The following is a 14,899-nucleotide window of genomic DNA, read 5'->3' as shown; positions in this document are numbered from 1 at the left end:
GTATATAAAAATGCCATTGATTTCTTGGCATTAATTTTGTATCCTGCTACATTGCCAAATTCATTTATTAAGTCTAACAATTTTTTGATGGAGTCTTTAGGGTTTTCTATGTACAATATCATGTCATCTGCGAATAATGACTATTTTACTTCTTCTCTTCAATTTGGATGCCTTTTATTTCTTCTCCTAAACTCTTGATTTCTTCTCTAAACTATCTACACTAATAAAAGAGAAACATGCAAATTGGTGTCACTCTATGCCCACCACCAGCCAATCAGGATGTGTATGCAAATTAACCCAACAAAGATGGAGGTTAATTTCATATGCAGGCGCGGAGCGAAGACTGAAGGCTCCAGCCCGAGTGAAGACTGAAGACTGAAGATGAGTGAAGACTGAAGAGGCTTGGTTTCTCCGCTGCAGCCGAGGGAAGGCCTGGGTCCCGGTTGCCCGAGGAAAACCGGTGCCGGCAGCCAGGGGAAGGAAGGCCTATTGCACGAATCTCTTCGTGCAACGGGCCTCTAGTCCTATATAATAAAAGCCTAATATGCAAATCGACCAAACAGTAGAACAACAGGTGGAACGACTGGTTGCTTTGACGTGTACTGACCACCAGGAGGCAGACACTCAATGCAGGAGCTGCCCCCAGCCCTCAGGCCCCAAGCCAGCCAAGGCGGGTACCAGCAGGTGCCCCCTGATTGCCCCACCGGTCACCCCACAGGCCGGCCCTGATCACCAGCCGGGCTTAGGGACCCTACCCATGCATGAATTTTGTGCACTGGGCCTCTAGTTAAAATATAAACCTCAAATCACTTCTGCATATCTTAGCCAGAGAAATAAAACTGGTAATTATTACAGAAAATAAAGTCAAAAATAGTGCATTCAGCATAACCTTTTATTTCATCTGCCTCCTGAAATCTCCCTAAAAAGATGGAAAATGGAATTTTGATCCCCAGTTGGGATGTGTACAGGAGGCAACCGTAATGTTTCTCTCTCTCTCTCATCTCATGAATTCACCATGCAACTGGTATGACTCCCAGGTTCTGCATCTTCAGGAGATTTTCATGATATTGGTGTTGATCTGTATCATTGAGCAGTTCATTAAACCCAAAACCCCATTCCCCACAGAGACTGAGAGCAATTTTGGCCCCTTTGAGCCTGTTCAAATATATTTCTCTTGCCTCTTGAAACCCTTTAGTAGCTATAGGTATAGATTTCCAGAGTAGAATTGATGTCTGTCCTTGACTCCAAAAGTTTGTATGTATTGCGATGGATAAAATATAATGTCTGCTAAACAGTTATTGTATTGATGGATACCGGAGTTCCAAGCAATAAAAATGAGAGACCCTTGTCACCTATCACTTAGAAGCCTACTATCCTTTCTTAGACCAGTGGCTGTATATAAAAACTCAGAGTGTATATTCAGTAACAGAAAGGAGCCTGTGAATTTTACATTAATCCCGGGCTTCTTTGACTTTCTGGGCAACAGTTAGAGGCTCTGGATGCTCACCACCTCTCTGTATGACTCTGTTTTCTCCTCCCCCGCCGCCAGGGATGTCTCTTATACCAGTGTTACTGCCCTGCCTTCCAAAGGCCTGGAGCACCTCAAGGAACTGATAGCAAGAAACACTTGGACTCTAAAGAAACTTCCAATTTCCTTGAATTTCCTCCACCTCACACGGGCTGACCTTTCTTATCCAAGCCACTGCTGTGCTTTTAAGAATCAGAAGAAAATCAGAGGGTAAGTGGCAGGTGTCTGGGATAAGCAACAAAAGGCCTTGGGAAAAGCTGTATTAATTTCTGGGTCCTGGGAAGAAGCTTTGTGGTTTGAAAACCATGTGGAAAGAATTGGAAATATCCACAAGAAACATGAAATCCATGGGACACAATGATGCAGACTCAACGTGGCTACAGATGAGAAATAAGGCCAAGGTCAATGGAGCACAGCAGGGGAGGGGAGAAGACTAGGAGATGACATAGGAGAGAGAGGAATGACCAGATCATGTAGAAATCTTATCAAGATTAGATTGCATGGCCTCCAGATGCAACATGCATTAGATGCCACAATTCCAAGGACAAACTTAGAAACACAAGTAATTGTGTTACCTGGTCAATCAGGGCTTTGCAAAGGTCACAGCTTACTGGTTACATATGTGGGGGCTTTGGAATCAGCTGGGTTTGCACCCCATCTCTGCCACTTCCTAACTGTGTTATCTCAGCCTACTTAACCTCCCTGAGCCTCTGTGAATGGAGATCATAATGCTATCACTCAAAAAGGTTTTGAGAAGATTACATGAGAAACTGAATAGAAAACACCTATCACAATAACCTGGAATATTATAAGCTCTCAATGTGTATTATTTTATGATCAGGCTGCAAAGGAGGGATGGTCTTTTTTTTTTTTTTAATTGATTTCAGAGAAGAAGGGAGAGGGAGAAAGAGATAGAAACATCACTGATGAGAGACAACCATTGATCGGCTGCCTGCTGCACGTCTCCCACTGGGGATCGAGCCCACAACCCAGGCATGTGCCCTGATTGGTAATTGAACCCGTGACCTCCTGGTTCATAGGTTGACACTAACCACTGAGCCACCAGCTGGGAGAGGGATGGTCTTTTTCTCTCCATGCTTTCACTGAATCTTGTCCTCACCTACACTTTTACTCTGTATTATTTCCCCCTTCGTGTCTCATGCAATCCCATTTTCCTAATACTGCCGTCATTTATTAGTATAGTGCAGTGATGGCGAACCTATGACACGTGTGTCAGAGGTGACACGCGAACTCATTTTTTTGGTTGATTTTCCTTTGTTAAATGGCATTTAAATATATAAAATAAATATCAAAAATATAAATCTTTGTTTTACTATGTTTGCAAATATCAAAAAATTTCTATATGTGACACGGCACCAGAGTTAAGTTAGGGTTTTTCAAAATGCTGACACGCCGAGCTCAAAAGGTTCGCCATCACTGGTATAGTGTGTTCTCTGTCTCTAAATAATATCTACTGGTTGACATTCTGCATTCATACTTGCATTGGGAAATAATTCGGGATCTAATAGTGGGCAGAAGAAAGTAGAAAAGTTGAGCAGCTGTGCAAAGGTCAATGGCGGGCATAACATCTACAGAAAACTAGGAGTGGGGTATGGGGGTGCTGATAGCAGGCTCTATACTGATGTCATGTGGCCCAGAGTAGGAAAGGACCAGGGATGGGTGGGAGGCTAATGAACTGTATAAGGGCAGGGTCCAGATTTCCCGTTAACCTCCAAACAGGTTGGAATAGGCAGCCCATTGGCATTTAACCCAAGAGATGAATCAACATCTGCCCAGCAAGTTAAAGAATCTCTTTTGATGTCAGTCTGATAGGTTAACAATAAACTAAGTCTTACTCGACAAGCATGCCTGCATGATACTGTCCATTTACTCATTTGTTCAGTGAATAGGACAGGCAAGAATATTTTATTTACATTCTAGTAGGGGAAGTCAGAAAATAAACAAGCAAACAAGTAAGATATCAGATAATGCTATGAAGGAAATAAACACAAGGGTAGGAAAATTTATCTAAGATCAGGACAGCCGGGCCATAGTGGCTCAATGGTTGAGCATTGACTTAGGAACCAGGAGGTCAGGGTTCCATTCTTTCATCATTGATGTTTCTACCTCTCTCTCCCTTTCCCTTCTTCTCTGAAATCAATAAAAATATTTTTTAAACATAAATAAATAAAAATAAGAGATCAGGGACAGAAGGACAGTTGAGTTTAAAACTGAATAATGAGTAGAAGCAGTCATGAGTTTTCAGGCAAAGGGAACATGGTGTTCTAAAGCTCTGAATAGGAATAACAACAATAACCGACACATATATAGCACCAACCATGTTCCAGGTGCTGTATAAGAGCTTTAAAAATATATTAAATAGATAATTTCATGATTCTGTTTATAAATAGGATAAACCAAATTTCATAGACCTGCCCAAGGTGAAACAGCTAGTAAATAGTGAAGCCAGGTCCTAACCTAGGCAGACTGGCTCCAGCATCCATGCTTTTTCTCTCACTAATGGCCTTGAACTGGCTGCAGAGGAGAAATAAGGGCCAGTTCACTGGAGCATAGTTTTTGAAGGGTAATAGGAAATGACGTAGGAGAGGTGGACCTAACCAGGTCATATAGAATCTTTTTGCTACATGTTGTGGGGCCCATTAGTGGGTTTTCAGCAAGCGGTGACTTATTTCTGTTGCCTTGCAGAATCCTTGACTCCTTAATGTGTAATGAGAGCAGTATTCAGAGCCTGCGTCAGAGAAGGTCTGTGAATGCTTTGAATGGTCCCTTCTACCAGGAATATGAAGACGATCCAGGTGACCACAGTGCTGGGTACAGGGAAAACAAGTTCCAGAATTCCCACTCTCATTATTATGTCTTCTTTGAAGAGCAAGAAGATGAGATCATTGGGTTTGGCCAGAAGCTCAAAAACCCACAGGAAGAGACCCTACAGGCCTTTGATAACCATTATGACTACATAGTGTGTGGGGGCAATGAATACATGGTGTGTACCCCCAAGTCAGATGAGTTCAATCCCTGTGAAGACATAATGGGCTACAAATTCCTGAGAATTGTGGTGTGGTTTGTTAGTCTTCTGGCTCTCTTGGGCAACGTCTTCGTCCTGGTCATCCTCCTCACCAGCCACTACAAACTGACCGTCCCGCGCTTTCTCATGTGCAACTTGGCCTTTGCAGATTTCTGCATGGGGATGTATCTACTCCTCATTGCCTCCGTAGACCTCTACACTCAATCTGAGTACTACAACCACGCCATCGACTGGCAGACAGGCCCCGGCTGCAACACGGCTGGTTTCTTCACCGTCTTTGCTAGTGAGTTGTCAGTGTATACACTGACAGTCATCACCCTGGAGCGCTGGTATGCCATCACCTTCGCCATGCGCCTGGACCGGAAAATCCGCCTCAGGCATGCATATGCCATCATGGTTGGGGGCTGGGTTTGCTGCTTCCTGCTGGCCCTGCTCCCTTTGGTGGGAATCAGCAGCTATGCCAAAGTCAGCATCTGCCTGCCCATGGACACCGAGACCCCTCTTGCCCTGGCATATATTATCCTTGTCCTGTTGCTCAACATAGTTGCCTTTATCATCGTTTGCTTCTGTTACGTGAAGATCTACATCACAGTCCGAAATCCCCAGTACAACCCAGGGGACAAAGACACCAAAATTGCCAAAAGGATGGCTGTCTTGATCTTCACTGACTTTATGTGCATGGCCCCCATCTCATTTTATGCTCTGTCAGCTCTTATGAACAAGCCTCTTATCACGGTTACCAACTCCAAAATCTTACTGGTTCTCTTTTATCCACTTAACTCCTGCGCCAATCCATTCCTCTACGCTATTTTCACCAAGACCTTCCAGCGGGACGTATTTATCCTCCTCAGTAAGTTTGGCATCTGTAAACGCCAGGCTCAGGCATACCGGGGCCAGAGGGTTTCTCCGAAGAACAGGACTGATATTCAGGTCCAAAAGGGCACCCAAGACACGAGGCAAAGTCTCCCCAACATACAGGAGGACTATGAACTGCTTGAAAAGTCCCATCTCACCCCAAATAAACAGGGCCAAATGTCAAAAGAATATAAGCAAACAGTTTTGTAAGCTGACCCTATACTACTCACAGTGTTAAGGGGACTTATAAAAGGCTGGTTTCTTGAACATGAATTCTAACCCCTTGACACACACAAGCCAGCTTACCTAGCTATTGTGCAGGTGACATTTCATGGGGCAAGAGTTCATCTCCCGAGAGGAGCTAGCATTAAACTAATCATCCCTCCCCCAACCCCACCCCACCCCACCCCCCATACACACACAAGAAGGAAGAGAGGCTACCAGTATATCCAAACCCCCGGTGATATCAAAACAATCTATACTTTCTGGAAGGCTTGTTTGATGCTAAATGCAGGGATGACATTGTGTAAGATGCTCCACAAACATCAACTCATCCATTTCAACACTGAGCTTCTCACTTTTATACAGCATTTCATACTAAAGATTCAACAGATGGCAAAAGGATGAACTTGGTTGGCAATCACAAAATCAGCCACATGTTGGCTCAGCCCAACTTCATGTTTCCTGATATAGCCAGAGGGAGTTTGAGTTCCTTGAAAGTGAGAAGTCAAACAGGACATCACACAAGAAATGGCTATTATGAGACATGAAGGAGGGGGAAGGCTTAGCTTTGTTTTTTCAGACTCTGAAACTATTAATCATCTCTTCACCAAGTCCTACCTGATGTAACCCAACTGTTATGTGTTGCCCAGAAAAACTGGCAGGATTTCAGCTTATGTGGCCAGGCAAACAAAAAATTGCTCATCTTGGCTAGTCTCATAGCCTAAAAGACGTGAACTTAATAAATATTTCTAAGTAGCAACAAGTAGGAATTATGAGCAGAGAACACTAAATCGCCCATTGATTAATAAAGCAGACTGAAGACCAGGTTACTGTTGAACCTCAGGCAAATCATGTGGTCTCAGAAGTCTGTAGAAATGAAGGAGCTTGGTGGCCTCTTCCAGTTTTAAAACTCTATGTACATCCCTTTCCTTTAAAACCTGTTTCCATGACAAAGAGAAAGAGAAATATAAGAAAGAAGATTCTGTTTTTCCTATCTTTAGGGATGCCATCTCTTCTCTTTGGAGCCTAGACATATAACCCAGGAAATATTTTGTTTATTTCATATTTGGTTATGAAACAAATATTTGTTTCATTTTTGGTTTGTACCAATAATTCTACTGAGTGACCATATTGGGGTGGATCTGAGTCATTCATCTAATTACTAGACCTACAGCTATAATTATCAGGCCAAAACAGATTGCATTCATATAATAGAAAAAAATAGTTTTGCAAATTTTGATTATTTAGAGTTACTGTTTCACTGTGCAAATTCACTCGAAAACATTTAACTTGTCTTCAGGGATTGGTTTCTTTACTTAGCTGTTTCCAACTCACAATACAGTCCTAAAGCTATCAAGAGAAGTTTCTTCTCCTAGAAAGTACCAGCACTTTCCAACCCTGTTGATCACTGGACATGAAATGCTATTCCCTAGCAGTGCTTCCTTACTTAAAATGGTCAAGATCTTCATCTGTAGAGGTACTCTCCAAGTTATCTGTCAACACAGCCCCTTAATTTCTTCCCAAGCAGAGATGCATTTGGTTCTCAGTGCTCATGAACCACCCATGAGTTAAAACCACACCATGAATTAAAAGATTTTGTTGTTTTAAGTTTGTGGAATAGGGTTGGTGGGCCCAATGGGCCCCCAGAGGTGATCCACTGATTCACCTGGAATCTCTCTATAGCCATACCCATTTCTGATCATCCCTGTAACGTGGATATCTTAATAGAAATATCATACACACCTAAAATCATGACTTATCCACCAGTTCACTTGTTACTAGTGAAATTAAACAAATGTGTTACCTTTTGGAAAGTGGTTTCTCACTTGTGACGTTTTGAAATATCATATTCTGATAATGTGTTTTATCTTGAGTAGTTGAAATAATACTTTGATAACAGTCCTAGAAAAGTAACTTCAACAGAATTGTTACTAAAATTTGCATTCACAACATGAAATAAAAATTCTTCCTGGGAAATGACTATGTTGGGTCCTAGAGTATTGATTTTTATAATTTGTGAACTTCTTTTAAGGTTACCATTATATGTGTTAAAACTAAAAAGAGGAAGCCCTGGCCAGATGGTTCAGTTGGTTGGAGCATCGTTCCAACAATAAAAGTTGTGGGTTTGATTTCCAGTCAGGGCACATACCTAGGTTGTGGGTTTGATCCCTGGTCGGGGCACATATGCGAGGCAACCAATCAATGTTTCTCTCTCACATTGAAGTTTCTCTCCCCGCCCCCCACCTCCTTTCTCTCTCTGAAAATCAATAAAACCATATTCTCAAATGAGGATTAAAAACAAACAAACTAAACACAGGAAAAAAACAATTGGTACATTTACTAACAAATCCATATAAATACATTCTCAACTATCAATAACTTCAGTATAACATCGTATCCTTATTTTAAATGCTCTTTATGTGAAACAATTCATAATATATTATGATACTTTGACAGCAGTGATGGCTAAGGGAAAAAAATATGATAAGTATTAACCCTAGGAATATAAATAGCACACAATGAAGATAATAAATCTATAAGACTTGGTCAGAGTTCACTTTATCTGGTGACTTTCAACTACTAGAAAATAGACTCAAATCAGTGAGGACAAAAGACAAGTTCTTGTCCTAAAGTTTTCATGTTGTTCAAGAGTGTCTTCTCAAAATACTCTCAAAGTAGGCATGGCTCAGTGGTTGAATGTCAACCTATGAACCAGGAGGTCACGGTTTGATTTCCGGTCAGGGCACATGCCTGGGTTGTGGGCTCGATCCCCAGTATGGGACATGCAGGAGGCAGCCAATCAATGATTCTCTCTCATCATTGATGTTTCTATCTCTCTCTCCCTCTCCCTTCCTCTCTGAAATCAATAAAAGATATATATTTTAAAGAAAGAAACTGATCTTTTAAAACCAGGAATGATTGGTATAGATAGAGCTAAGTTCCTGGTCTGTGGCAGAGGACAAGGGGCAAGAAAACCAACCCATTTTCCATTTCCAGCTTTCACATCACAAAATGAAGCCTGGACATTGACACAGAGGCATCATCACTGCCCCCTGTCAGGGAAAGGCGAGTTGGGGAAGAAGACAGAAAACATCTGCTCACTTTAACCATCCTCAATCTCATTCAAAATATAAATGAACCACAATTACCAGACTACACTCAAAAGTTTCTCAGCAAGGGCCATATTAAATAGATGAGGTAAAGGTTTGAGAAAAACAAGACTAGTATGGTGTCATCAGTGTTCTTTTTTTTTTTTTTTTAGCAAATCCCAGGCTTAAATTTCATTACATTCCACCTAAGTTCCCCAGACAGTATGGGGAAAGGCTTCCGGAACGATAGAGGACAAATTTAGATGTCAATCTGGATGCTATTGGCAAGTGATTTGTGTATCTGTGGGAATATGGGACTCCTAGGATTTGTTATTAATAACAAATAGAACCATTTCACTATCTAGGCCCAGATATTTCTCAAAATGCTCCTTAAGCACTCTGACAGAAGAATGAGGGGAAGTAGTAATAGCTTCAACAAATGTTGGAGAAATGAGATACCCTGACCAATTGGTGCCACTGTCCAGATGAAAGAGGAGATGGCTGACATCACACCTGTTTTCACCATCTGCAGGCCAGTGTGGAGAGAGGGAAAAAGTGAGCACACACCTCTGGCACTCAGAGGTCCTCCCAGACATCCAAGTTGCTACTTGATGTCATTTTAATTAGTGCAGCTGAGCCACTAGTGGGAGCATTACTTGGAGGAATTAGAGTATTTTCTTCTGCTTCTTTAACTCTTTGACCACCCAGCCTACATGGTACCTGTGAGTTGCCTCCAAACCCAATCACCCTGCAGCCACACTCTACCATCTGGAAGACCCTCAACTTACACCAACCATTCCATCCTATCTTAATTCCAATATCCTCTCTAACCATTCATGCTATTCTACCCCTCTCTGAATCCTAAAAATGACACGTCTATGCCCCTCATGCCACCATTAAAAAGGGGAGAGGGGTCAGTGGTGGTTGATGCTGCATTTAGGATATATTCAGAACCTTTTCAAGAATCACCTTCAGCCCTAACCGGTTTGGCTCAGTGGATAGAGCGTCGGCCTGCGGACTCAAGTGTCCCAGGTTCGATTCCAGTCAAGGGCATGTACCTTGGTTGCGGGCACATCCCCAGTAGGGAGTGTGCAAAAGGCAGCCAAGTCTATGTTTCTCTCTCATCGATGTTTCTAACTCTCTATTCCTCTCCCTCTCCCTTCCTCTCTGTAAAAAATCAATAAATCATATATTTTATATATATAAAAAAAAGAATCACCTTCATAGACTGGCAATAGAAACAGTGAGAAGGGCAGAGTATAGTAGCAGGAATGGTTGAACGTCTCAGAGTACAGATGGTAATTATATATGATGAGAAATAAACCTGTAGCTGGTGCTTCTTATCATGTGTCCCAGATAGCTGAAAAAGAAATGCAGAGGCTAATAATTTCATACTTATATGGGTGCCTCTTGGAGCAATGAGTATTGTCCACCATGTCCAGGGAAGGATTCTTTAATTTTTGCTATGTTAATAACAACCACAACAAAATCAATGGTTCGAGGAAATGTCCAGAAGCATCTAATCCACCTACTTGCTTTAAGATTTTTGTTAAATCCTCACCTGAAGATATGTTTATTGATTTTTAGAGAGAGGAAGGGAGAGAGAGAAAGAGAGAGAGAGAGAGAGAGAGAGAGAGAAAGAGAGAGAAACATCCATTGGTTGCCTCTTGTATGCATCCCAACCAGGGACCAAACCTGCAACCTGGGTATGTGCTCTGACCAGAAATTGAACCCATGACCTTTCAATATACTGTATTATGCTCCAACTGAGCCATACTAGCCAAGATTTAGGTTTTATTGAATGAACCTCCTCAAACATGCTAAGGTAATCCTCAGCTTTGTCTTATACAAAGTACTCTTATGTATTAAGGAATGTTCTAATTTAAATGATAATTAATTGAAAGGCAAAGCTCAATTTGTCCATTTATTCAAAGACTAAGTTTAGGGAGACACTAACAGGCTGGAAAATTCAGTTATCAAATGTTGGTCTTAATTGCACAGAGATGTTTGGAAACTTCTTTTGAAATATCTCAGCTAGAGCCCAATTAACTATTTCTGTTATTTTGGCTTTCCAATTACAAAGCCCTCTGAGAGCTGTCAACTAAGTGCTAAGTGGAAACTTGGAATTTGACAACTGATTTGTTTTCTAGTAGATTGTATTTTTCTGACTGTGAAGTAACTAAGTAGGGGGAGAGGGGGACAAAGTGAAGAAATTGGTATTGGCTTTAACATATAGAAACATTTTTTAAGGGAAGAATTATCATCACTTTGTTGATAATAAAATTACTGGTAAATAAGGTTAATGATGATAGTTCTATGGTCGGTGAAATAATATCAAATGCTTCTGTTATAAGAAAATTTAATAAAGAGGAAAATTAGGCATCAGCTCAGCTTCTTTTTAAAAAATTATGTTAGTTTGTTTTAGAGAGAGAGGTAGGGAGAGAAACATCAACCTGTTGTTCCACCCATCTATGTACCCATTGGTCAACTCCTACATGTGCTCTCCCCTCCCTCTCCAACCCTCCCCCCCCCCCCCCCCCTCAGCTCAGCTTTTTAAAAAGAATTGGGTCATACAATTTATCACAAAAGAAAAAGTTCTTCTAAATTCTAAAGTGGCAAATAAAATTGTTCAATTAAACATCAAAAAGTTTTATAAGTAGTCATTCTAACTAAATTAGAGTTTTTATGTCATCTGTATATTATAAACCTTGGATAATTATAGACAAGGATGTCAATTTCCTAATAAGTGGAGTTTAGACTTTCCTCCTTAAGTTACTGTAAAATAATAAAGTTACCATACTTGGGATTCTCCTCTGTTGGTACTCTGATCAGCATAGAAACATTACATTGTTTTTCCCATGTTTAAAAAAAAAATCTCCTCTTGACTCCACTTCTCCCCCATCATTTCTTTGGCTCCTTTGTCACAAAATTAGGAAAAAAAGAGTTGCCTTTACTCACTACTACAAATTACATCCCTCCCATTCTCATTTAAATCCGCTCTAACTAGGTTTTCCATCCCACAGCTCCATGGAAACCGATCTCATTATGGTCACCCAGGAGTCCATGTTGCTAAATCCAATGGTCACATTTCTGCCCTCATCTCACCTGATCTATCAGTAGTACTGGTACATTGTTCACTACATCCTCATTAATGTCCTTTCTTCCCTTTGCTTCCAGAGAAATACCACAATTACCACACTCACTGCTGCTTTTCAGCGGCCTTTGCTGCTTTCTCTCCTTGTATCAACCTCATAATGGTGTGATACTCTGGGGTTTAGTCCTTGGTTCTTCAGTCTTTTCTATCAACACTTGATCCCTAGGTGATCTCATGCAGTCTTCGAATACTATCTCTTTGTCATGATTCCCAAAAGCATATGTCCAGACCAGACCTTTCTCCAAACTCCAAACTTGTCTATCCATCAGCCTCCTCACCATCTCCACTTTGATATCTCAAGTCAACATATCCAAAACTAGACTCTTGACCTTCTACCCCAAAACCCACTTCACCTCCAGCCTTCTCCATCATGGTTGATGGCAATGCATACTTAAAGGTGCTCAGACCAAAATCATGAGGTCTTCCTTGATTCTTTTCTTTCTCTAACACCCCACATCCAAATCATCAAGTCTTTTTGGTTTCACTTTCAAAAGATATTTAGAAAATAACCACTTCTTAGACCATTACTCCTATCATCTTGGTCTGTATTACGGTCAGCTCTCTTCCTTGGATTACTAAATGGTCTCCATTGTTCTTCTCTTGTCCCCTGGCAGCCTATTATTTTTAAATATACTTTATTGATTTTACAGAGAGAAAGGGAGAGGAATAGAGAGTTAGAAACATTGATGAGAGAGAAACATGGATCAGCTGCCTCCTGCACACCCCCTACTGGGGATCGAGCCAAAACCAAGGTACATGCCCTTGACCAGAATCGAACCCTGGACCCTTCAGTCTGAAGGCTGACGTTCTAGCCACTGAGCCAAACTGGTCAGGGCCCCTGACAGTCTATTTAAGGGGTTGAAAAATTATACTGCCCACTGGCCAAATTGAGCCCACTGTCAGGTTTTGTACCTCCTAAGAGCTAAATGATTAAATACATCAAAAGAAGAAAATTTTAAGGCACATGAAAATTACATAAAATTCACATGTTGGTGTCCATAAATAAAGTTTTAATGTAACACGGCCACAGTCATTCATTCACATATTGTCCGAGGCTACTTTTGTGCTACCACAGCAGAGCTGAATCGTTGTGAGATGCACAGCCCACAGAGCCTGAAACATTTACTCTCCAGCCCTTCACAGAACAATTTGCCAACCTCTGGTGTATTCTCAACAGATCCGCTAGAATGGTCCTTCTAAAACTTAAGTCAGATCAGGTCATTCCTCTGCACAAAGTCTCTTAAGTGGCTCTCTAGTTCTCTCTGAGCAAAAGCCCAAGTCCTCAGAGTAGCCAACAAGGCCTATGTGATCTGGCCCCGATTGCCTTACTGTTTTCATTTCCTATAACTCATCTTTTTGTTGACTTTGTTCCAACTGCTCTGTCCTCCTGCTGTTCCTTGATCATACCAACAGACTCCCTAACCAGACCTTGGCATTGGCTCACCTCTGTCTGGACTGCTTTCCCCCAAATAGCTCTATAGGTAAATCACTCACCTACATCAGCTCTTTGCCCAAATGGCATCTTTTTAATGAGTCCTGTACTGACCACCCCACTTAAAATTCTAGCTTATTTTATGTTGGAATCTTGATTTCCCCTATCCTGCTCTATTTTTCTTTTTTCTATTGTGCTTATCATCTCCAAACATACTATATAACTTATTTATCATCATTATAATAAACATAATAGAACACAAGCTCCACAAGGACTGATATTCCAAGTCTAGAACAATCCTGGGCTCAATAAAAATTTGTTGGATTTGAATTGCATTTCTGATATGCCTTGGCTCATGTCTATATCATAGACATGAAGCTGAGCCCTAAAAAACGCATCCTCCCAAATATAACAGCATATCTGGCATAGCTTAACTATTTGGCAATTATCTGCTTTACAATATAGTTATGGTCTGTGGTAAAAATTAGAGATGGCCTTATATATATTTTTAATAGCCATGAGAAAAGTTTCCAGAACACACCCTTTACTCTGCAAGTAGTTCATTTATTGAGGGATCAATTTTACAGTAAGGATGCTCTTGTAGTGACAAATCTAAAACACCTGTAGATCACTGAGATTCAGTCTAAGCTTTCCTTTTAAAAACCCAGAGAAGTGGCCATCCACTTCCAGTAAGAAGCATTTGAATAGAAACTTTTTGGCTCAACTCATCCAATTATTACATGCAATATATGTAAGTCAGAGATTTTAAAAAAAAACGCCAAAAGAAAAACACATCCCAGTCTTTAAAAAACTTAACACCTAGAGAGGAAGACAGATGTGTTCACAGCAGTATCAAAATTATTACAAAGAATTTCTGAATGTTAGTATAGAATAGTGCTACCCAAAAGAAATATAGTGCAAGTCTCTACATCACTGTAAATTTTCTAGCTACATTAGAGGTAAAATTGAATCCAACATGTTCATACTTTATTGAATCCAACATATATAAAATATGATTTTGACATGTAATCAATATAAAAAGTATTGAGATATTTTACATTCTTTATTCTTACTAGTAAGTCTTCAAAAGACAATGTGTACTTATGTCACTTTGCAATTTGGAAACTAAGTTTTCTTCAGAAAAACTTGATCCATATTCCAAGTTCATGAAATGTACAGTTGAAAAAAAATAGGTTTGCATACCCAAGTTGTTCTAAACAGATTTAAATGTTTTCCCATAACTAAATGAGTATTGGTTTTTTAACTTGAAATTCAATTAGTTAAAATTCGAAATTCTATTTTTGAGTTGCACTGGGCACATTTCAAGTGTGCAACAGTCACCTGGGACTCCTGGCCCCCTAGTGGACAGCACAGGTTTATGGCAGAGATTACCAACTTTTCCTATAAAGGGCCAGTGAGCAAATATTCTAGGTCAGTGGTTCTCAACCTTCCTAATGCCTCGACCCTTTAATATAGTTCCTCATGTTGTGGTGACTCCCAACCATAAAATTATTTTCTTTTTTTTTTTTAAATATAACAGTTCCTCATGTTGTGGTGACCCCCAACCATAAAA

At 40.6% G+C, this 14,899-nt stretch overlaps 1 protein-coding gene across 1 annotated transcript in view; it reads left to right on the top strand.

The window, feature by feature from the left end:
* The window catches only part of TSHR (thyroid stimulating hormone receptor), a 101,527-nt gene extending 95,455 nt beyond the window's left edge, over nucleotides 1–6,072 (top strand). The window contains exons 9-10 of the mRNA XM_005860141.2: nucleotides 1,550–1,738; nucleotides 4,235–6,072. Of these exons, the coding sequence (XP_005860203.1) occupies nucleotides 1,550–1,738; nucleotides 4,235–5,639 (1,594 nt within the window). The 3' untranslated portion in view covers nucleotides 5,640–6,072. The remainder of the gene's footprint in view (nucleotides 1–1,549; nucleotides 1,739–4,234) is intronic.
* Nucleotides 6,073–14,899: the final 8,827 nt, after the last annotated feature.

The sequence above is a fragment of the Myotis brandtii genome, unplaced genomic scaffold, assembly GCF_000412655.1.
Source record: "Myotis brandtii unplaced genomic scaffold, ASM41265v1 scaffold132, whole genome shotgun sequence".
Taxonomy (NCBI): Eukaryota; Metazoa; Chordata; class Mammalia; order Chiroptera; family Vespertilionidae; genus Myotis; species Myotis brandtii.
Note: the sequence above shows the minus strand (reverse complement) of the source record. Positions and strands in the feature narration are given on the sequence as shown.